General features: G+C 34.2%; 1 protein-coding gene across 1 annotated transcript; it reads left to right on the top strand.

Moving 5' to 3' along the window:
• Positions 1-16,256: 16,256 nt before the first annotated feature.
• On the top strand, positions 16,257-24,714 carry LOC124363498 (protein gustavus-like). The gene is made up of 7 exons (XM_046818747.1): positions 16,257-16,312; positions 19,252-19,385; positions 21,347-21,519; positions 22,661-22,846; positions 23,077-23,212; positions 23,626-23,796; positions 24,581-24,714. Exons 1-7 carry the CDS (start codon positions 16,257-16,259, stop codon positions 24,712-24,714), a joined length of 990 nt encoding a protein of 329 aa, XP_046674703.1.
• Positions 24,715-25,702: the final 988 nt, after the last annotated feature.

Below are 25,702 nucleotides of genomic sequence, written 5' to 3'. Positions count from 1 at the left end.
TGCTTAAAAAATAATAACAATTTCGTTGTATTAGTTAAGCCTAATTCCTCGACATTATATTTCTATATTAGCACTCTCCCCGTATATGAATTTCTAACATCTTTTAGTTGTAGTAGATTAAATTGCTCTATAAAATCAAGAATCATTATTTCCTATAGAATTTATTTTTATATTTTTTTAATTTTAAGTTTTTTAAATTGTTTAAAAAGAAAAGTGCATTTTAAATAATCATATGATAAAATTAGTAACAACTGTAGGTCTAAGAGGAACAATCGTTTTCGTTTCACGTCGAACAATATTTTAATAAATAATAAATATTGATAATTTAAAAATCTATGTGATTTCTTTGTTAATCTAATTTAATTGGGGACTTTAGGGTTCTCTATAAGTATCTACTGGGGGTTGACAATAGTATCACCAATACCAACGAAATAGTTTTGGTCGTTTATCCCACCAAAGACTAACGTAACTGGGAGCTGCACTAATCTAATGAACTAATTGTTAGTTTTAACAGTATAAAGTAACTTATGATTAACATTCGATTCTAAATTTAAAAAGGTCAGTTTAAATTATGTCCTATGACCCAACGTCCCAGAAGTTTAACGTTATCGGATACAAAATGCAAGAAATTGTTCAAAACCAGAAAATCTAAAAGTAATTTTATAGTCATGTATTAATGAAATAATACGAAATTGTCGAATCCACAATTAAGAAGTTTTTTATTTATCATACTAACAATCCATGTACCCAATATTATACAGTATTCAATCACAATATAGTTTTAGTAAAACGGTCATCGATCAACAACAACCCTGAACTGACCTCTTAAAAGGTAGCAGTTTCTCTTAGTTACAATTCTTAGAAATCTTAACAATGTTAGTCCTAGCAAACTTACACGTGGAGTTCTATTCATTAGAAATGTACTCTGAACAGAGTCTAGTTTGAAAACCATGCTTAGAGAAACGTTTTATCTATTTATTTATTTTTTATTTTAAGAAATAACTTCTTAGAAAATAACATATACAATTACACAATTTCTAATTTTAAATTATTTGTATAAATTTCAAAAATTGTTACTTCTTATTGGTATTAGGTAATACTTAAGAGTAGTATTTATGGGTTGGTAATGAGCTATATATGCTGCATATGACCTAATTTTCTTATTATTATCCTTTAATCAATGTATACAGGGTTTTTATAAAACGCTACTACCTAAGACCGGAAGTATATGACAATGGCAAGAAGTACGCGCTTTCTCACTGATAAGATAAACACCAATTACCTAATAGCCGAGATACAAACTTAAATCGACCGTCTTCTAACATCTCTTATAAGGCGTCCCGCTTTAACTCCAATTTACGGTAAAGTTTCATCCGTTCAAATAATTATATACCTCTTCAAAACACACAGCAGCGCCTTATCGAGCGGATACCTTGGCCAGTACATTTCGTCGGTGCAATAATTGACAAGCATATTTGTAACAAGCTCACCAGACCAACGCAAAACAAAAGTTTTACTCTCCTTATACGCATCTGTGCGCTCCTTTAGACAACAAATAGAATCAAAACCTGCGTATAAAGTAGGAGTTTCATATAATGTTGAAAGCACTTGCGCTAAAAGCATGCATTTCTCATTCTAGCACAGAATTGCCCTGTGTTATACAGTATTCAATCACACTATAGTTTTAGTAGAACGGTCACCGATCGATCGACCATGACCCTGAATGGCTCCCTTACGCCTGGAAATTTCCAAAACCCTAAGTCCACTAATCCTCGCCGACAACACCATAAACACATCAGCAACATGTAGCAGTGTCTTTATTTTAATTTTCTTATTTTTCAACATGCATATTTTCCAAGAAGTCACAAAAGCAGTTAAACTGTCAATAAGCACCTAGCCTACATCCCCATAATTTGGCGGTCTCCTCAGTAGACCCACACCCTTTGTGTCGCCTGGTACCAAAATACCTGTCCAATAAAGCAGTACAAGACAAAGGGCGGAGATTGGTACATTTTCCTGGAACAGGAATTTTTGACATTACATTTGAAGTAACACGCAGCGTGTATTAAATCTAGCTGACCGCAAAAGGATGAGGTAACTGGTGTTACATTATAAGTTGTTTATATATATATATGTATATATATATATATATAAAAAATAATAATATATAAATATATAGGAAAATAATTTAAAAAAATCCACAACAACAAATAAAGGTACCGATTTTTGGAGCGTTTCAGATAAACTATGAAATATAAATCCAATTAATAACAACTGTTATAGGAGATATATGCAAGGGCACTGCTTTTAAGTATGGAGTTTAGATTTATTACGACAGAAAGTTATATACGTTACTCTTTAAAACCTTTTTCTTGACCTAGTAATTAAAAGTTTGATATTCAAAATTGAAGAATTAAGTGAAGTAGTTTAACTAATGTGAAGCAACTCACAACATGGCTGTTATAAATGCGTGTTTAATAAGACTAACAAGAATAGTTTTTCTATGTTTAGTTACCCAGAAAAAAGATCCTAAACGTATTTGTATATAATATTTTCAATTTTAGAAAAATATAGACTTGATAAGACAAACTGAAAAGCATTTAGAAGAGTACTAATCAGATGATTAAAATAGGAGCCCCCCCATTATTTTACGTGCAACAGGGCATAGAAGTGTTTAACATTTTTCTTATGTGGTAAACATTGTACTAACATACGTAAGTAGTATACTTTGGCCGTTCCTGGGACAACGCACCCGAGACCGGATCTGGGACAAACCGTGTGAGACCGAATCTGGGACAGAATTTTTAGAGAGCGACTAAGAGTGTGAGTATGGGTGGTCAGAACCGCGCCGCGCGAATCACCACGCATGTCATCGCTGTCCCGCCACCGCGCAGACACCACGCGTTGTTACTGTAAGTATGCAAGCAATCGGCACGCGCCTCGTCAGCACCGCGCCGCGCGACTGCTGAACCGTCACCCCCAAGCAATTGGCACGCGCCTCGTCATCACCGCGCCGCGCGACTGTTGAACCGTCACCACCACCGCGCCGTGTGAGACACCGCACCTTATAAATTACTAGTTTGGTATAATGTAAGTGTATTGTGGATATTATCAGGAATTAATGAAGCAGAAAAGTCGGAAAGAAATCCTGCTTCGAGCATTAGAGGTTCATAAACCTGTGGTTAAGCGATTCCCTAAGAGAAAAATTGTAACTTTGGGTATTGATGATTTGTGGGCTGCAGACCTTGTTGTAATGATTAGGTTTTCAAAGGAAAACGATGGATTCAGATACATACTTAATGTAATTGATACGTTTTCAAAATATGCGTGGTCAGAACCATTAAAAACTAAAAGCTCACAAGAGGTTACTAAATCGTTTGGTAAAATATTAAGAAGAGCGAAATTGGTTGGTCACAAACCCCCGAACCTTCTTCACACGGATAAAGGACGAGAATTTGTTAATAAGGAATTTAGAGAGTTTTTACACAAAAATCAAATAAAGTTATACCATACTGAAAATGAGGAAAAAAGTGCCATTATAGAGCGTTTCCATAGAACTCTCAATGAAAAAATGAAAGTGCACTTTGAAATTCAAAACTCTTTTAGATGGGTGTCACATTTACAGAAGCTTCTACGTCAATATAACAGTAAATTTCATAGCACTATAAAGATGAGCCCATCAGAAGTGAATTCAAGCAATGAACAAACTTTAAGAAACATGTACGCAAACACTGGACGATGTCTAGTATTCAGACCCAGACTTTCGGTTGGAGACCGTGTAAGAATTACTATAAAGAAAGATGTATTTGGAAATAAATACCGCAGAAATTGGACAAGAGAAATTTTTCGGATTGTGGCCGTCAACAAAACTTGCCCTGTTACCTACAAAATAGCAGACCAGTCTGGTGAGGAAATAATAGGATCGTTTTATGAAAAAGAGTTACAAAAAACTATGTTCTAGTTCAGAGTCAAATGTATTAATAATGCTCTCATCCTTCCTTCCACTCATCCCACACACCCACCCTCTTCCTACTCCTCTTCCTATTCTCATCCATCCATACCTCATCCTTTTCCATCGTCAATCGCCCATACAATAAGAGAGTAGCCAGCTCTATAATAATGGTGTTTTCTCCTGCTAGCAAGCAAACAGCATTTCTCAATGCTACGGATGGTCTTCGAAGATCATCAGTCAAGAAATGTTCGAATTGTGGAGAAGAGGTTACTGCATCTAACCTATCCCGCCACCAAAAAACAAAGAAGTGCATCCATACCTCATCCTTTTCCATCGTCAATCGCCCATACAGTAAGAGAGTAGCCAGCTCTGTAATAATGGCGTTTTCTCCTGCTAGCAAGCAAACAGCATTTCTCAATGCTACGGACGGTCTTCGAAGATCATCAGTCAAGAAATGTCCGAATTGTGGAGCTGAGGTTACTGCATCTAACCTATCCCGCCACCAAAAAACAAAGAAGTTGTATGTCAGCGTCAAATCCACCAGCTTATGCTTCTTCCAACGGATTCAATGAAAAACCTCCTTCGATGAAACAAGTATGTTCAAGGTGTGGTGTTGAAGTCAGGAACTCCTCCATGTCCCGCCATAAAAAAACAAAGAAATGCATGTCCACGTTAGATAGACAAACTCCGGATTTTGATATGTCTATGTTGGAAAACTACGCTGATGCTGTGAGTGACAATCAATTCCAGAACGTGATTGCTGATTTTGATATGTCTATGTTGCCAGAGTCCTATTCAAATCTCAGACCTGAAGAACAAGACGTGATTGCTGATTTTGATATGTCTATATTGCCAGAGTCCTATTCAAATCTCAGACCTGAAGAACAAGACGCGATTGCTGATTTTGATTTGTCTATGTTAGACACTCCAGATTTCTATTCCAAAATTAGAGCTATAATTGGTCCATCTACAGCTGACGCTCCAAAGTTTGAACCACCAGTAAAAAGGATACACCCCGATTCATCGAAAATTATATCAATACTTGGTCCACCACCATTTGCAGTTCCGGATAAGTCAGACTATTCACTGCATATACCATATAGTCCTGTATACCATTCACCACTACATATCCCAGAGAGTCCAACATACAACGTGCTTAGTCCGACCGATGTACGTGCTCAAATAAAACCCCAGAAGAAACCATGTCCAAAATGCAGTAAGGAAATAACGGTTTCCAACATGGCTCGGCACCAAAAATCTCAGAAATGTGCCAAAAACCAGCATGGTATGACATATAACGAACGTCTGAAAAAGATGGAAATCAAACCAGCTCCTAAAAGTAAAATGTGTTGGATTTGTGAAACACCAATAGAGTCATCCAACTGGAACCGTCACAAACAATCGAAACGTCATATCCGTTTGTCAGCACTTCATGAAGGTCCTCGATACAGGAGTGAAATATTACCCATTACGAGACTGACACCAAGACTGCCGGCACCCACTCCAGACATCAAAATGCTGGTAAAGAAATACCCAAAACGGCCAAGGGAAGTCAAACAAGTACCGAAGGTCAATACAAACGATATAGCTCTTGAAGCGATGATCCGAAAACCGACTAGACCACAAAAGATTCCTACAGGTGTGAAAAAGATTATTAGTGAGACACCGACTAGTACAATTAATAGTGAGAATTCGATTAGCCCTACCATGGAAGAGAGACAGCTTCTGTCTGAAACAGAATCACCTTCAACACCTCATCTGGTTCCGGTACGTACTCCAGAGGAGTCGCAGACAATACTTGATGAAATATCAGAAGTCCAGTCGGCATTCACGGGAAGATTGAAAACGTATGTGATTATGAACAAACGTGGGCTCAAAGATCCAAAAATGTTTCTTGAGATATGCAAACCACTCGTTGTTGAAAAACTTCAGGAAGCTGTAAAAGAAAAAAATCTTAAGGTAAACATGGTTTATCATGCTGAATTCAAGAAAATAATAAACGATGTGGAGGTGACTCAAGTCATGAACTTTAAAACAAAAAATGAAATTCTTTACTCGACAACGTCTCTGTCTGACTATTATAACTCAGCAAAACTTAAGATGTTGGTTGAGATGGAGGAGTTTGAGGCAAACGGTTCTCCATGGTCACTAAAAAGTGTGAAAGACTTGGAGATCAGAGTCAACCGATACGTTCCTTTTCATGGATCCAGCTATGTGGTTCTACCAAAACAGATTCAATCCAAAAAGGCTGTTATTAATGTAAAAAACGAAGATCAGAAATGTTTTATGTGGTCTATTCTGGCAGCTTTACACCCAGTTAAGGTTCATCCAGAAAGAATCAGCAATTACGAACCTTTCAAACGAGAGCTGCTTCATGCACTAGCAACTTGCGAATGCCCCATGAAACTTGATGATATAGCAAAGTTTGAAAGACGTAGTGGAATTTCTGTTAATGTCTATGCTTATGATGACAAGTTCGATATATTCCCGCTGAGAATAACTGATAACGAGATGGAAAAACATGTTAATCTACTGTTTATCAGAGAAAAAACAAACACTCACTACTGCTGGATCAAAGATATGTCCCGTTTGGTTAGTTCACAGATCTCACGAAATGGACATAAGATGTGGATATGCAATAGGTGTTTGCAACACTTTACGAGAGAGGATTTACTCATCAAGCATAGAGAAGACTGTAACACACACGATGCTGTGAAATTGGAACTACCAGAGTCAGGAACTGTAATTAGATTTAAAGATTTCAATTGCTCAATGAGAGTGCCCTTTGTGTATTACGCAGACTTTGAATGCTGTCTAGCACCTATTTCAACATGTCAACCGTGTAAAGTGGATTGTAATGGTAATCATCAGTCGTTCACTATCAAATATCAGAAACATAATGCCATTTCCTTCTGTATGTATGGGGTGTCAGAGGACGGCTTTTCCAAACCACCGATTAAATACTTTGGAGACGATGCTGCACATGTATTTGTAAAATCATTGATTGAGGAGTCGATAAGGATTAATGAACTTTACAAGAGTGAAGCAATAGTCCCCATGCAGTTGATGACAAAAGAGCAACAGGAAATGTTTGAATCTACTACTACGTGTCATATCTGTGGAAATTTTCTTGGTGATGATCGTGTTAGAGACCATAACCATTTGACGGGTTTGTTTAGAGGAGCAGCTCACAACAAGTGTAACATCAATTTCAAAAAACCTAGGTTCATTCCTGTTTTCATTCATAATTTAGCAGGTTACGACACTCACCTATTCATTAAAGAGTTTGGTAAGTTCGAAAATCGCATATCATTGATACCCAACAACGAGGAGCGGTACATTTCCTTTACGGTCAGTGTGGAAGGTGGAATTGAACTACGATTCATCGATTCATTCAAGTTCATGTCACAAAGTCTCGATAGGTTGGTAAAGTATCTGACTAGATCTCAATTCAAACACATCTCAACATATTACAATGGTAAGGACCTCAATTTATTGCTACGAAAAGGAGTGTACCCTTACGACTACATGGACAGTATAGAAAAATATAGTGAAACATCTCTACCTAGTCAAGAAGAATTTTACAATAGACTGAATAAACAACACATAACAAATGAAGATTACAAACATGCGTGCGATGTATGGACCGCCTTTAACATTCAGAACATGAAAGAATATACAATGCTATATAACGAAACCGATGTCTTGCTGCTTGCAGATGTTATGGAAAACTTCAGGGATGTATGTCTCAATACATACAAATTAGATCCTGCATGGTATTTCACAGCACCTGGGTTGGCTTGGAACGCAATGCTAAAAATTACAAAAGTCGAACTGTCCCTATTGACTGACATCGATATGGTACTCATGGTTGAAAAAGGTATTCGTGGTGGTATTTCACAGTGTTCTCATCGATATGCGAAGGCAAACAATCCCTACATGAAAGACTACGACAAATCGAAACCAAACAACTACCTCATGTACTTGGATGCAAACAACCTGTATGGGTGGGCAATGTCTGTAAAACTACCATATGCAAACTTTCAGTGGAGCAGTACAGACATCGATGTAATGAAAGTTAGTGACGATTCACCCACAGGCTACATATTAGAAGTTGATTTGGAATATCCTGAAGAACTACACGACGTACACTCTGATCTACCTCTCGCTCCAGAACGTAGAGTCCCACCAGGATCGAAAATGGCAAAGCTTCTGACAACTCTCTACAGCAAAGAAAAGTATGTCGTAAATACAAAAATTTAAAGCTTTATTTGAGTCTGGGTATGAAACTAAAACATGTTCATAGAGTTCTTAGTTTCATTCAAAGCAATTGGTTGCAACCGTACATTAATCTGAATACCATGGAGCGTACAAAGGCGAAAAATGATTTTGAGAAAGACTTTTTCAAACTTATGAACAACTCAGTTTTTGGAAAAACTATGGAAAATATGAGAAATCGTGTGGACATTCGTTTGGGTACTAAGTCCAAATTAGTGGAAAGATGGGTTAGCAAACCGAACTTTAAGAGTCGAACCATCTTTACAGAAAACCTAGTTGCTGTACATTTTAGTAAGAAAAAACTTTTGTTAAATAAACCTATTTACGTAGGTATGAGTATTCTAGACATATCAAAGACACTGATGTATGATTTCCACTACAATGTAATGAAAGAGAAGTATGGATCTAATATAAAAATGGTGTACACCGATACCGATTCCCTGATATATGACATCAAAACTAAAAACTTCTACGAAGACATGAAACATATAATTGGATTATTTGATACAAGTGACTACCCCAACCCCAACCAATATGGGCTCCCCCACGTAAACAAAAAAGTTCTGGTTAAAATGAAAGATGAACTTAATGGTCGAATCATGCGAGAATTTGTAGGACTACGATCCAAGATGTATGCGAGCAATATAGAAGACAACCATTACATAAAGAGGTCTAAGGGCGTGAAAAAAGCTGTAGTTGAAAATGAAATTACCTTTAGCAACTATAAAGACTGTTTGTTTAGTAACATCGAGCACTACAAAACGATGAATACAATTCGGAGTCAAGCACACAATCTCTACAGCGTAGAACACCATAAAGTGGTACTTTCATCAAAGGACGACAAGCGTTTCGTACTCGAAGACAATATCCGAACCCTAGCATGGGGTCATCATAGAATATGCGAAAACTGTTAAATTTTAAATGTATGTAAGAGAACATACTATGGAAATTCAAGTGTATTGCAGAGAGAAATTCGAAGACCAATTTTTACCTAGACCGTTACGGTGTCTTATTGTAGGACCGTCTGGGAGTGGTAAAACGAACTTGTTATTGAATTTCATTTACAACAAAGATGTAGTTCCGTTCAAGAATCTATACGTGTTTAGTCGTTCAATAGAACAACCTGCATATGTAGATCTGCGTGAACAATACAGTAGATTAGAAAAAAACCTTAGAAGACACATTGCGTTTTTCTATTCGTCCTGTCAAGATCTCATTTCTATCGATGACTGCAAACCAAACTCACTTGTGGTATTCGATGACTGCCTCCTAGAAGAGCAAACTAAAATCAAAGACTATTTCATTAGAGGACGTCATAAAGGGATTTCTTGTGTCTACCTGAGTCAGAGCTATGGTCGGGTTGATATGCAGGTCATACGAAACAATGTTAATCTGTTGTGTCTGTTTACAATGAACAAGTACTATACAAAGAGAGTGTTCCAGGACTTTGTAGGTTCTGACATAACTTTCAACCAATTTGAGGCTCTCTGTTTTGAGTGTTGGAAAACACCTCATGGATTCATATCTATTAATACTACAGCTAAACCACAAGAAAGGAAATATATGTGCAATTTAAAAAGGAAACTAAGTGTTGAATAATACTTCGTTGTAAAACGTACCAGTATAAACGTAATTTGACGTTTAAGTGTAAACGTAATTTGACGTTCATAAACGTAATTTGACGTTCATAAACGTAATTTGACGTTCAATTATAAACGTAATTTGACGTTCGTAAACGTAATTTGACGTTCGTAAACGTAATTTTACGTTCATAAACGTATTTTGACGTTCATAAACGTAATTTGACGTTTAAGTATAAACGTAATTTAACGTTCATAAACGTAATTTGACGTTCATAAACGTAATTTGACGTTCATAAACGTAATTTGACGTTCATAAACGTAATTTGACGTTTAAGTATAAACGTAATTTAACGTTCATAAACGTAATTTGACGTTAATAAACGTAATTTGACGTTCATAAACGTAATTTGACGTTCTCTAAACGTAATTTGACGTTCCAGTGTAAACGTGACTTGAAAGATTTGAAGAATAACGCTGTATCTATTACTATAAGTATACAACATGGCGAATAAACTAGATGCAAAAGAAGCAAGGCGACTTGAAAAAATTCAGACTGTCTTGGCTGCAAAGTTCAAACGTGCTGAACAGGATGAATTAAAAAACTTCTCAAACAAAAATACTATATCATCAAATGCTAATGAGACGTCTGCCAATCGTAACATATCAATAACACATGATCGATCGCTCACTGTTTCTAAAGCTAGAAAGTTGGATGAGTTAAACCGGAAATTACAAAGTGAGTTTGCTCAGACCCATTTTAAAGAGTTAGAAGATGTTCGTGAAAATGAGAAAAAGTACGAACCAATCACCAGAGCCATTAGGGAACAACAACATAGAGAATTGGAAACACAAAAGATACGTAGTCAAAACCGTATGAAACAGTTGGTAAGATTTCAACCTCAAGCATCAGATCGTCGAACGTTTGAGGATGTAGATTACGATGATGAGCCAGAAGTACAACCTCAAGAGCAATCGATGAAACAGTTGATGGATTCTAAAGTAGTAACACTTGGTTCTCTAGGAGCCCGATACCTTCCAAAATCCAACAACAAACAGTTTGGTATTTGGTACGATGAAAATCTAGAGCAGCCGATGATCGGTTCCGAACCGATTACATTTGATTATGATGACATTATATTAGTCAGCTCTCAAAAGAAATACAAAGGGACTGAGGGTCTTTGGAGATTGTTGACGAAAAACAATATAGTAGAGAAGGATCTGTACACCGATGAAGACTGGAACTCTTACAAGGACATGTTGGTGAGGACAAACTCGCTTTTCCAAAGAAACAATCCCAAAAGTAATCGTCCCAAATCAAGTCAAGGACTAAAGTGGAAACATATGATAAAACCTATTTGGGATGAGTTGGTGAATGGAAAAGTGGCAACAATTGGTTCAGGGTTAAAGGTTTACAATGAAAGTCCGGTCGAATATAGGTACATCAAGAACTTCAAAGACCTCATTGACAGGTTACACTACATTCAAGCTCAGGAAGAAGCTGGGAACAACAACTTTCATAATGAAAAACTTTCTGTGGTTGATTTCCTTCACGATGAAATGGAAGACTTAATTACTACACCTAAAGGGTTGAAGTACCTAGTCAGATGTTTGTCTGTTTTGCCTGAACATGTTATAGAAGGTAAAGGGCTTTTGAACGACATCATTAACAAGTTACCATTCGAGTTACATGCGCCCAAGAACTGGAATCTTGATACGTACAACTACTGTGGCCCCGGCACCCAGCTTGACAAGAGACTTGCTAGGGGAGATAAGGGAATTAACCCCCTCGATGAGGCTTGTAAGAAGCATGATATATGGTATAGGGATCATAAAAACACAGAAGACAGGTGGGAGGCGGACAAAATATTACAAAAGAAAGCTTGGGAGAGGGTTACCTCAGATGATGCTGACTTGAATGAGCGTATGGTCGGCCTAGCAACGACAGGAGGAATGTGGTTGAAACGTAAACTCGGTATGGGGTTAGGAACTTCAGGATGTATCTACCCATCAGATATATAAAGCAATGAAAGCAAATATTTTTTACCCTATATATAAGAGAGGATATAATAGAACAGTGATCAGTGGTAAAACCAGTGATGGAGAAACTGTATATTGAATTTTCGAGCGGTATAGCAAGAAGTGAGTATAGAACTGCAATGCCAGTTTCAGAGCTCAACTTCAATGCACCCAACAACAATACAACATTCAAACTGGATCATGGAGACGCATTTTATGATTCACGCATAATGTACCACATTCAAGGAAAGTATGTGCAAAAATCTGATGGATCTGATTATCAAACTAACTCTACCGTCAAACTGGTAGACAACTTCGCGGCCTTCTTGTTTTCAAGAATAGAGCTGAGGAAACACAATACATTGATCGACACAGTAGAACTCCCCGGCATCACCAGCACTATAAAGGGGATTGTTAGTTACAGTAACACTGAAAAACAAACACTCTCAAGTAGTGGTTTCTCATCATCGTTTACAGGAGGTGGGAAGTTTGAGGCACTCGGCACACTTGGTCATTTAGGATTAGGGTTCTTTGACCACCTACGTTACCCGATGTACAAGGGAGGTTTTGAAATCACATTTACTAGGAATGAAGATAATGATGCGTTGTTTCACTGGAAAGGGGCAGGGTCCACAGCAACGGATCCTGGTGATGGGAAAATTGTGATAGAGTCGTTTGTGTTACGAGTCCACATAGTCGATTATACCAGCACTTCCAAAATCCAGTTAATTGATGGTTTGAAACATTTGAGTGACAAGGATGCTTTAGTCTACAACTTCTTTCAATGGCAATGCATCGACAAAAGAGGGGTGTTCGGTTCATCGTTCAGCTTCGATATTACAAGTGTTTACAGAAATGTGTACAATCCTAGATTTGTTATAATCGCACTTCAGACAAACAGAACAAACACCCAGGCAAAAGATCCTAGTAGATTTGACAGCTGCAACATCAAAAATGTGTCTGTGAAAATTAATGGAGAAAGGTACCCTCAGGAATTGCAGAATTTTGATATTACTAATGGTATATACAGGATCATGTACGATCAGTACCTAGGGTTCCGAAAAATAAACTTCGGAGACAATAACGTGTTAGTAAACCTGAAAGAATTTATTGATAACTCACCTTTGGTTGTAATTGACACACATCTACATCAACCAACAACAGACAGATCTCGAAGTGACATTCAGATTGAATTAGATTTTGTAAAAGCTATTGCATCTCCACAGGGGAGCAGCGGCACCACAGCATATGTTGTCGTTGTATCTGAGGCACATTTCTCATATGACATTACTCGAAACATAATCAAATTCCTGTAAAAACAAATAAAAAAAACAACAAAAAACAAAAAAAAAGTAAAATAAAAATGTTTTTTTTCATTAGTAGGCGGCCATTATTGTTTTCATGTCAGTGTTTTGTATATAAGAAAGCGTATAGAATGGAAAGTCAGCATAATTATACAGTTCGGCTATCCGAAGCTCAAAAACGTAAGCTTCGTACAGCGTACAAAAGACGGAAACCTACAGTAATCAGATTATCTAATGAACAGCTGTCTCACGGAAGTGATCGTATACTTCTTTCTGGAGAGCAACACAAAGCCGTTTCTAGAGCCGTTAAGGACAAAAAAGGTTTACAATTGCTTCTAAGTTACAACCAACTCGTATCTAATAAACAAGGAGGGTTTTTGAAGGAAATTATGGAAATGGTGGATTCGTCAGTTCCTGGAGGTAAACGTTTCATCTCTCCATTAATAAGACGAAAGGTGGCTCCTTTACTGAGAGAAAAATTTATACCTTGGTTAAAGAGTTTAGTCGATGAGGAGTTAGACACCATTATTGAAAAAGATCCTACGGGTAGAGGGTTGAAACGACGTATTGGTCGGAAGCTTGATGCATTGTTGTCTGTGAATACAAAAAAGAGATCTTCCCGCTGTCTCTTGGTGAAATAGAAACATTAGCAGGTATATTAAACATTAATGAGTTTAGAGGTGTTTTCATGCGACAGTTACTTCCAGACAAACCTACAAATATCGAACGTGGTATTGTAAATCTTGGTGACCTTTCATCTGGTGGTACTCACTGGACGTGTTATGTGAAACGTGGTGAAAAGAAATTCTATTTTGATTCATATGGCGATGTCAATCCTCCAATAGAAGTAGTCAGGTACTTGGGGCCAAAAGGGTTGGTTTATAACTCAGAGCGTATTCAGGGGTTTGACGATCCTCCTATCTGTGGACATCTGTGCCTGGAGGTTCTACGACGAGATTCAGCTGGTGAGGACTGGGAACATATTCTTCGTAGTATAAGAAACAATAAAAATGCATGGAAACCGTGGTTTTATTTTCAACAGATTTGGAGACGAAATTGAAATTGGATCAATACCAACTCAGCCCAATTCAGACCCTTCTCCTGACGAGATAATTGAGCTTGCAAGTGATGTATCAAAACTCTCACAAGATTTATCCAAAGTCAAGAAATTATTGGAATCGCATTTGGTAAAATCGGAAAAAATAATAAATGCGATCGAGATTGTCCCCACTAGTACCGTAAATGGTGAAAAGATATGGGGCAGCTTCCTATTGAAAAACCACCAGAGAATTGGTCAAGTGAGCAAAGCAGTGGAGCCATATGATGTGGTTGTCAAAGTTCAATTGAGTGAATTAGAAGGCAAGATATACATCATGCAGAAAAAATTCAACAACGAAATAAAAAATATATGGAAAGAGGTTTTGAAGACTTCCATGATGGTAGTAACTTCATCTAAAACTTGTATAGAATTATAAGTATATAAAAAACTGCAACCATGCCATTACTCAAACTAACTGGAACTGAGTCTGTACTGACTCTCCATCTAGAACACCCCATCCACTTGGATCCAAACGTAGAGTATTATATGGCTCTTGTTGGATTTTACTCTGAGAACAACATATACAACTTGTTGCAACATGCAAAAGTCTATTTTTGGGACTTGGAAATACATTTCATTCCGAAACCACTGATACTTCAATGCGGTTACTGGACCATTGAAAAACTTGAAAAGAGTTTCAGAGATTACATAAAATCGTTGAATCTTAGTATAAATTCTAACGATTTCAAGATCTTTAAAGATGGTGACAAAATATCAATTAATTCTCCAATTAAATTCCACTTGGATAAAACCGTTAGTGATCTCTTAGGTTTTGAAAAATCTGATGCAACAAACTTACAAAAAGAATCGTCTTACTTCAACTCAAATGAAAATGTAATTGCATCGAATCCACCGAATCTCAGAGCCGTTGATGTCATCGAGATACACTGCAATATTGTCAACAACAGTCTTGTCAATCATGATGTTCACTCTCATAAACATTTGGAGACAGCAATCCTCTACTCCTTTTCCCCTAATGTACCACACGGCTACAAAATATCTCAATCACCTCAAGAAAAACACTACATACCTCTTCGGAGCGGTTTACGAAAGATTCAACAGATCACAATCACACTTGTAGACCAAAACAACCAACTGCTCCTGAACAACCATGTAAACAACATCGTCTATTTAGATCTGATCATTAAATCACAAACACATACATACTCAAAATTGTGGTAAATAAAAACGCGTGGTGTCTGCGCGGTGGCGGGACAGCGATGACATGCGTGGTGATTCGCGCGGCGCGGTTCTGACCACCCATACTCACACTCTTAGTCGCTCTCTAAAAATTCTGTCCCAGATTCGGTCTCACACGGTTTGTCCCAGATCCGGTCTCGGGTGCGTTGTCCCAGGAACGGCCAAAGTATACTACTTACGTATATTGATGGTTTTAAAATGATATTGCATTTTTCTAAATTTCTGAAGTAGAAATTATTAAATTTTGAGATTATTGCTGCACAAAAAAAACACGATATTAAAGCGATTTTAAATAAATAAGTGTTGACACAGTTTATATATTTTTAACATATCATATTAGTACTTATAAGCAATAATCTTTATTATTATAATTAGGTAATTTAATAGAGATTTGCAAAACATATTTACTTCGCTAATTCTATCTCGCACATTTTACTTGGTAAATATATGATATCGGGAAATCAGAATTATTGAAGTTATTGCTATATTGTCCTATACTTCCCCCATATAACAAATTAAACAATTACGAATAGCTTTTTGCAAGATTTTAGTTTTAAAAATCCTTGGTATTAATAGTAGTATAAGTATAAGCTAGTAGTATAAGTATTGTTAATATTGTCATGTTTTCGCTTAGTTATCTCTTTGTCCACATCCACATCCACACCCCTACCACAGCGACAGCCACAGCCACACCCCCACTCTTCATAGAAGCACCGCCCTCAACTCGCCTACCCCCTCCACCATAAGTGGGACCTAGGGGTTGATACTGGACTCGTCAGTCTCTCTTTTGGAGTGATATAGTTCGTGTCGTGATATTCAAGACCATGAGATCCATCACTGCGATCAACAGGCAACGCCGCAATGTTAGGAACTGGAGGAGGTTAGTAAACAAACACATACTGTATGTACAGACTACCTGTCATAATAACAAAATAATACTAAATAATCATATTGTACAGATTTCTCCATAACATTAAATTAGGCACATTTTTTTAATTCGATTTTTCTTGATAAATGAATGCTGGAAATATAATTTGGCGCTCTTGAAAAATCCTTAGCATAACTCTTAGAAAATTTAACTAACCAACAAAAGTTTTGGACGATAGTTTTAATCAAATATTTATATAATAATAACTTAATATAGCTAATAGCTATATATAGTATACAGAAACAGACGAAATAAAATTTTAAAACAATTAAATGTATTTTTTTAAATAGATGCTATAGATTTAGACTGGAAATTGTTAATAAAAGATGATTTCTGATCATTTAATAGTTATTTAAAAGTAGATTTTCTAGCCCTTAGCAACATTTTGGTGTAAAATTTCCACTATTTTTAGATTCTCATACAAAACCTGTAAAACTATAAAAACATTAATATAAATAACCTGTAATTATATAATGTAAAACTAGTAGATGCCAAATGATTAACATAATATCTTTTCTGGAAAATAAGATAATTTTATTAAGATTTCAGAATATAAACATTAATAAATATTTAATAAATATTAAATATCTATATATTTTTTTGAAGGAAAGAAAACAATGTTTTAAACTAAATACTGTGTTTTATAAAATTTTGTAAAAGGTACATTTAGAAGAATTATGACTAACAAAAAAATTAGTTTCTGATAGATATTACTTAAAAAAGCGTTAATATTGCAAACAATAAGGCTAATTTCCAAACAATTTAAAGAAATGTTATGCTATTAATTATACTTTTTTTTAAACTTTAATAATGTGAAAAGAGAATTACAAGAAATAGCATTGGAAACAAGATAAGAATGTATTTAGACATTTTATAAATGAATAGAAAATATATAAAAAATAGCTTGGAAAAAGATAAGAAGTTAGGGGAATCAAAAATCAATTAATTGATTATTTTTCAAATAATCACATGATTTACTTTCTAAAAGAACTATCCAATGTTTGTACTTGTTGTAATAATAAAACAAAAGTGTTAGCTTTGTATATGATTTAGAACAAAGATGTGACAGTAAGATTATGTATCCAGAATTAGTATATATAAAGTTTAAAACCGTACAGGTAAGGTTAATATTTAAAATTACAAATAATCAGATTCCTTTACAGTAGAGGACAAATATAAAATATAAGAAATTATCAGAAAAAGCTGTTTTAATTTTATTCTGCATATGGTGGAAAAGATCAGATTACAGATTTTGAAACGTACTGTGCCACTGACTTATTTGTATCACTGACGGATTACAATGTCGCGGAAATTATGTTTCCTTTATAATTCTTTCTTCAAGAAATAAATTCAAAGTAGGCCTAAAGAACTTTTATTACGGAATTTGTTGATTGGGATCTAATAGGAAATGGTCCGGACGGAGGATGAGTCTAAGTTTGTTAGTTCGAAAGTTACTATTAACCGAATTTCCAGTCTGTTCAGCACAAATATTATACTATTGTTGCATAGACATAGATTCGTAAAAGTTAGAACATATCTCAACACCGGCTAACAAAGGCATAACATGTCATTTACTGTTTTACATACCATTTATACTACTCCTTAGTTTAGATTTGCTATTAAAGTTTGAAAGTACTATTTCGTACCTTTAGTATATTTACCACATCATTACAAAAAAATTAAAATATAGTACATAGGTTTTAGGATTATTTTAATAGGATAAATTATGTTATTTAATTACTTTTATTGCAAATTGTCCAAAACATGGAGGAATAGTTCTGTTCCTTTCAATTCAACTACCACTTTATTTGATTTGATTTTTTGTATTAAAATATCAATGTAATAAAAGGACGATTTATAATTTGAGAATAAAAAAAGCTTCATATGATTAAATTTATATTTTAATTTTAAGTTAATACGGTCTAATATTATAATCTAGTTTTGTATGTAATTTTTATTTCAGACTATTAGTTTATTTTATTTTATTAACGGTTATCTAACTTTCAGCTTTAGGTTTAATAAGTCATATCAATATTGATGGGTAATGATATTAAATTATGAGTAGCGTTATCTTTAATCATTGGATCATTATTTTTATTAATTGTGTTAAAGACAATAATTTGATTAGAACTATTTTGTATTCCATTTAATGATAAAAAACAAGACATGATCATTAAAATTAAAACTGTTGAGCACATTTAGTTCTGTATAATTCAGTATGCTAAGAAAAGAATGTGTAGATGACTTTGTACATCCACAGAATATATTGAAGAAATATTTTAATAAAGAAAACATAATTTATTAATAAATAAATTATATTCTTCAATTTTAAACAAAAATATAAATTTATTAGCAGTCACTATTGGTTTTGCACACAATTTCCTAGTATTTTGCACCTGTATGAGCACTTTTGCATCGAATGGTATATCCGACGCCAATGATGTATTAGCCATATTACCGTGATCAAGAGTATTATGTTGAATAGTGTATATTTACAGCCATTGTAATTTACTCCAGTTTTAGTATTTATGTGCCATAGTTGATTTTACCTTGTTTCTTGAGCAAAAAATGTACATCACATATCAGACAAGCCTAATTCTGTCAAAAGACAACTAATATGGTGTTTAAAACAATCTTTATATATAGTAAAAGTTAAATAGTAACTTTATTTTGTATACCAAATAAAGTTATTAAAATTTTGCTGTGAATGTACAGTTAAGAGTAGATTAACAATGAAACTTGTTTGTTTCATTAAAAACTAAAATTGCTCAGCGAACTTTCACCTAGCTTAGTCCTTGTCGAATGCGTAAAGAGGAACAATACGTACAAGCATGAAGACATGTAGTCAATATAGAAATCGCGTTTAATCATTGTATTCTAATTGTTCCCAGAATCAGTTCTACTGACAGAAGGAGAATGAAGGCGAGTCGTAGGGAACTCAGGAGGATGGTACGCCGTGATCCGGGAATTTTCGCCGTTCTGTGGTACCTGGCCAATATGTCACTCGAGGATCTCAACGACTCTTGTAAGTATTATATATTGTTACATTTATACTTTTACTGCTTTTTAATAGTCCGTTTTTATATACGAATTACAAAGAAATGTGAAACTCATGATTAATCTAGCTAGGGGATAAAGTACGGAAACTACATAAAAACGTGGCAATGATAAAACCTTCGATTTCCATTACCAATATTTTTCCGGGCCATGTAGATATTACGGGATTCAAATTTTTATAGTTATTGATCAGCTTTTGGACACTATGACCAAGCTAAAATGCATTACTCTTTTCTGTGATAAACTAATATTTGAATTTAGATTACATTTTCTTGTGAGATATAACTAACCGTTTCATTGCACAGCCAATAAGTTTGACAAGAAATTTTTCGTTTTCTTTTTTAAATGAGAGACGATCTTGGATAAGTTTGCTAGCAATGATATTGCATCTGTTGGTTTAGCAGTGAGGTATATGACAGTTACAATTTTGTATGAAGAACCTGCTAAGGCTAGTTTATACATTAAACTTAAAACGTAACATTTTTACAGTTCACCATATACTTTATTAACTTTTAATAATAATAATTCATTTAACTTTTGTTAGAAACAGATTTATTTAACCGACCATATTATACATAGAATAATGCTGATTTATGTTACTTTGCACAAAACCGTTGGCATATCGGTTCAAGTAATTAAAATAAAGACATCTACGCGAACATGGAAGAAGATTCTTAATGCACACACAGATTCAAGTTAGGAATTACATATAAGCTGAACGGCTGTTTGATTTTGGGGCGACCAATTTTGAGGGAGCAATTAAGAAATATAAACAAAATATAAATAAAATAATAAACATCAAAATAAATTCAAAAAAGGATTATATCAAAATTGTTTTAAACATAACGGGAGATTAGACTGAAAAGGCGAGCTCTAATAAAGTACCGGTAGCATTATTGCTGGAATAGAAATAGTCTATCGTTACAGTAATATAATTATGTTTATGGTGGTTATGGTACAATATGTTTAATTGTGCTACTGATAATTTGGATCGGCATGACAATTATTGTGAATGAGTGTTTGATGTCGTGTCGCAAGTCATGTTGGGCGCCAACCGCTACCGTTGTTGTGCAGACTTACGCAGCGATATCTGTAAAGAAAAACAGTTTTTTATTATATATTTATTTTGATTTTAATAAACGCAGTAGCTTACGGATATTGTTAAAGCTGAACAAAATATATAGCCTTCTAATTAGTACAAAGTTAAAAAAAAACTGAAAAACAGGTACAACACATTAAAATAAATTATAAAATTACACACCGCTGAGGGGAATCTTGTTTTTTGTGGTATTTTTGTGTTACAATTCTTTTTGCTTGTATTTTAAATTCTTTTTCTGAGTTCTTTTTCTTTAATTCATTAAATTATTGTGTTCGTGATGAAGGCTTCTGGAAAATCTAAAATTACAACATGAGCACTTTTATTTCTTTATTTAGTTTGTTTTATAAACTACTTGGAAGAGTATTGAAGCCAATTCTTATTACAGGGACATACATACATGCATATATACATATATTATGTGTACTGCGATGAAATTTAAACCGCAAATAATTGCGTAACCTATATCTAATATTGCGATATAGTATTTTTAATATGAAATGGACAGAAAGTGTCGTTCACTGTTTGTACAATCAAAGTTACAGCGACGTCTCAGGTAGCTTTAGTAATATGAGTGGTAACATTTGAGCTATGTGTCAGAATGATGTGCTGTAATAGGTGATTTTAAATAGCACTACTTTGTTAAACAATTTTATAAGGATTTTAATACATTTAATTCTTTCATATTTCACACTCTTTTTAATTAATACATATGAATACATGTTACTGCCAGACTTTACTCAATAACATATTAGATACATTTCTGTTAAAGTTATTATCATTAAAGTGTCTTTCATATAATACTTACCACATATATTTACTGTACAATTTAGGGACCGAGAAAGATGAAGAAGTAAGAAGAGCAACCGAGAATCGGTTGGGATTACCGACTCTTCCCAGCCGTGTGAATATGTTGATGCAGTCAAAATATCCTCCAGCGACCTATCAGCAGGAATTGATGCACGCCTGGAATTCTGAAGATTGTTCTGAGAACATCTACTTCAAGGTAGGTGAAAAGATTCTATAACCAAAGTACAGCTTTATTGCTGATAATACGCGAAGATTTTATATAATCTTGTATAGGCCATAATAAAAGTTTGGAATTTTAAAAGCACTAAAATTTCCAGCTATACGTTGATAAATGATAATCTGTTATTATTTTTAAGTATTATGATTGTTAAATGACAATAATAATAAGTTATAATCAATAATTTGCTACCTAATACGTACGAAAATATAAAATGCAAAATTATAATTTTCCTACAGTTAATTGTTTATATTAAAAGAATTATATATTACCTTTTGAATGACTTCAAAATTACTTGAGTTAAGTAATGTTATGCACAATTACTAACCTTTCAAATGTTTGAATGACAAAGTTTAAGGTGTAGTAGACGATCGCTTGGACCGATATAGACACTGTTACTGATTTGGCACAAAAGATGTTTGAATTTAAACTTTAAGTTTATTAAAGTTTAATTACGTTAATACGTTAATTAGAATATTGGTTCTAATCATAATTTGTTTGAATATAATTGTATTACGGTGCTCTTAGTTTTCAATCAACATATCTGATTGTGTTTGTAAGATTCTCAGAGGTAGCCCGAAGAGATGTCTTCTTAAAAGACAACTGAGCCACACTGTGAAATCAAAGACATCATTTTCAATAATCATCATTAAGTTAGAATGGTTATCTGTCTGAAAATATAGCAACAACTAAAGTAGTCAAAAATGTGTATTATGTATTTACACTACATTAAACATAATCCTAGGTACGGGCTGTTTTTGTGAAACATATCATGGTAATTAGAAATAGCAAGAAAACGTAAAAAGATTTCTCTATTTGGAGTTTATTTCTACTTTCATTTATTTGACATTTTCACACAAACGAAAACAAAAAAAGAGACCACTTTTGCACTCAGTTTCCTACTACCTTTCTACCTTGAGTTATACAGAGGGTAATACGGTCGTAAGAAAGATAAATTTCTTAAGGTTTAATAACCAAATCACATATTTTTAAAGTTCTGAAAGAAATATTTTTCTTACCATCGTTCCCAAATTAAAACTATGTCATTGAACATCAATTTTTCATACTTATGTAATGAATGTATAACCAACCTAATACAAATATGGTGTATTAATTTCAGCCAAAATACCCTCTCACAATCTTTCGGTCAGTACCAACCGCAACATTCGATGCCGTCAGAGGAAAAGTTGGATTTAGTCAAGGAATCCACTTTTGGGTAATTCAATGGCCAATCGAACATCGTGGCTTCCATTCTATGGTGGGCGTTGCGACAAAAGACGCCCCTCTACAAAGCGAAGGAATCGATGTAAGTATTAGATTTTTAAATACAAATACAGTGATTAGGTTTGTGTGTCACTTTTAAAATTTTTGTTTAAGTGTTGTCTACTTTAATAAAACATTCATACGATAAAATGTGTATTAACCATTATCGAGTTTAAAACGGAACCTATATTGAGCGTTTAGGTTTTACTAAATGACAATAAATAGAGTATTTATAGTAAATATTTAGTTTCATGCCACATTTATTGTTTCTAGGCGATCGTGGGGAGTAACGATCAGTCCTGGGGCTGGAACCTCGAAACCCTGACACTACGGCACAATTGCAACACGTGTGCTGACTATCCTGTTGTAATACCTTCCGATGACTTTGAAGTGCCTGAGAGTTTTGGTGGTAAGTTGTTCTTTAATTTAAACAATTACAATACTAATAATATTCTAACTAATATTATTAAGCTTCTTATTGAGGAATTTACAAAAGAGTACAATTATGTAAACAATTAAAATGTTAATCAATAACTTTTACTGCGATTTAAGTGTAGTCAGGTTTTACAGCTATTACTTAAACGTAAGATGTTCCATTAAGTAGTTTACGAATCAAGAGACAATAATTGGATCATAATACACGTACAAACACGAAAAAGGGGGAGCTATTCAAGTTATATATGTAAGATAGTAAATATTATTATATATTTCGAATATATAAACTTGTTAGTTTTATATATCGGAATGGCTAATGTAACAAACTAACCAATCTCTGTAATATTATTTGTGAACAATATATCAATAAATCTTGTTATGTTTTAGTTGTCCTGGACATGCACGAGGGGACCGTAGGTTTTGTCATCCATCTGTATGGGGAGACACGTTACCTGGGGCATGCCTTCACTGGACTACGGGGGAAAGTGCTGTTCCCCATCATCAGCACCAGCTCAGCACCCTGTCAAATAACGATGACGTACATCGGTGGCTTAGACTGTGAGTAAACCTTTCTTTCTTCTGGAATTTATAAACTATTTTCATTGATATTTCTAATATAATACTATTGTGCTGTACAGCATTACATAGTATTTGCCTAGGGATTTTCCTTGTTTGAAAGTAAAGACTTTGCTAATAATATAATATATCATAATATAATGTTTATCTAATAAATATTTTATTAAAGAAATGAAATCGAGAAAATAAATATTTTATACTTTGAAAACTAAAGACTTCGATTTAGAAAAGAATTTAGAAAAATATTTTAAAATTCTTTATTAAACTGATAACATTTAATGGGTTACCTCTTATATCATAACAGAAACTTATTACAATTTAAAGAGGATTATTAAGCAATACGCAATGTCTTAAAGTTTTGAATTTGCCAATTAAAAAAGTTCAGCTCTTATATACTGTTATTTTGTAAAGAATCATAATATAACGAATTAGACAACATTAACGCTGCATAGTAGTCGTTATGTAACAGAGTTATTTAATTATTAGTATTGTATGTTATAGTCTGTGTTCTTTATTTTAATTCTAATATTTATTTTCTATTATTATAAAAAAGTAATCAGAAATAATTATGTTGTTTTTGAATGATTATAATGTACATTATATTGATTGGATATTACTAACATTACAATGCTACAACTAGATATTAAATGATAAACTTACTAGGTTGCCGACTATATTAAACTTAAAAGCTATACCTTTTACCACACTTGTCACCATGATTTATGAAAAGGAAATTGTATTAAACGATGTATGTCTGTTGTTTCAGCGGAACCTCGGTCATTGATGGAGCTGTGCAGGACTGTGGTGATACAGTCTATTGGAAATGTCCACTTAGAGGACAAAGTACAAAAGCTGTACTTGCCTCGCAAGATCGCTGAGTATCTTCTAACCAACGTCTAACAGGTCTCTGTCGTCGATGGAGCTGTGAAGGACTTACTAGGTAATTGACTACATTACACTTAAAAGCTATACCTTTTACCACACATATCACCATGATTTATAAAAAGGAAATTGTATTAAACGATGTATGTCTGAGGTTTCAGCGGAACCTCGGTCATTGATGGAGCTGTGCAGGACTGTGGTGATAGTCTATTGGAAATGTCTGACTAATGGACAAAGTACGAAAGCTGTACTTGCCACAGCAGATCTCTGACTGTCTGATAATCCATCCATAATCAGGGATCATTTCTAACAGATCTCAGTTCATGCCCTGCCTCGACACACGCAAGTACATATTATATTATGATTTTATTAATAATATACATACAATAAATTGCTATTTACAACTATGATTTCATAATATAGGTTACTTGCATGTTATTTTATACTTCTATTTAATAAGTGGTGTGTATCATGAAAATACATTATTAATTTTCTATTTCAAATTTATTTTATTGCTAATTGTCGGTGGTTAGTTAGTGACATTACTGATATATATATATATATTTAATCTTTGTGGTTATAATATATTATACATGTGATTAGAATAGCTAATACTAGAGTAAGTTGACATGTGACGGGAATATTTTTATTTCCTTCACACGTTTAGTATAACTTTTATAGCATTTTAGTTTAAGAATAGTTTTTTACCATATGTGTTTCTACTGCTTTAATACTAATAGTATGATTTTTTAGTTTTTCAGGCTCGTCATATACTTACCACTAATAATGTATTCGATGTTAATTACTTTCATGTTATTTTATACTTGTATTAAATCGGTGATGGGTATAATAGAGGACAATGTACAAAAGCTGTATTATGATATTATTAGTATAATACAGCTATATACAACTAATAATTTATACGATGTTGATTACTTTTATGTTATTATATACTTGTATTAGGGCGGTGGCGGTTATATCAGAGACCAAAGTACAAATGCTGTAT

Source organism: Homalodisca vitripennis, chromosome 5 (assembly GCF_021130785.1).
Source record: "Homalodisca vitripennis isolate AUS2020 chromosome 5, UT_GWSS_2.1, whole genome shotgun sequence".
Taxonomy (NCBI): domain Eukaryota; kingdom Metazoa; phylum Arthropoda; class Insecta; order Hemiptera; family Cicadellidae; genus Homalodisca; species Homalodisca vitripennis.
This window is presented reverse-complemented; position numbering and strand designations above follow the sequence as displayed.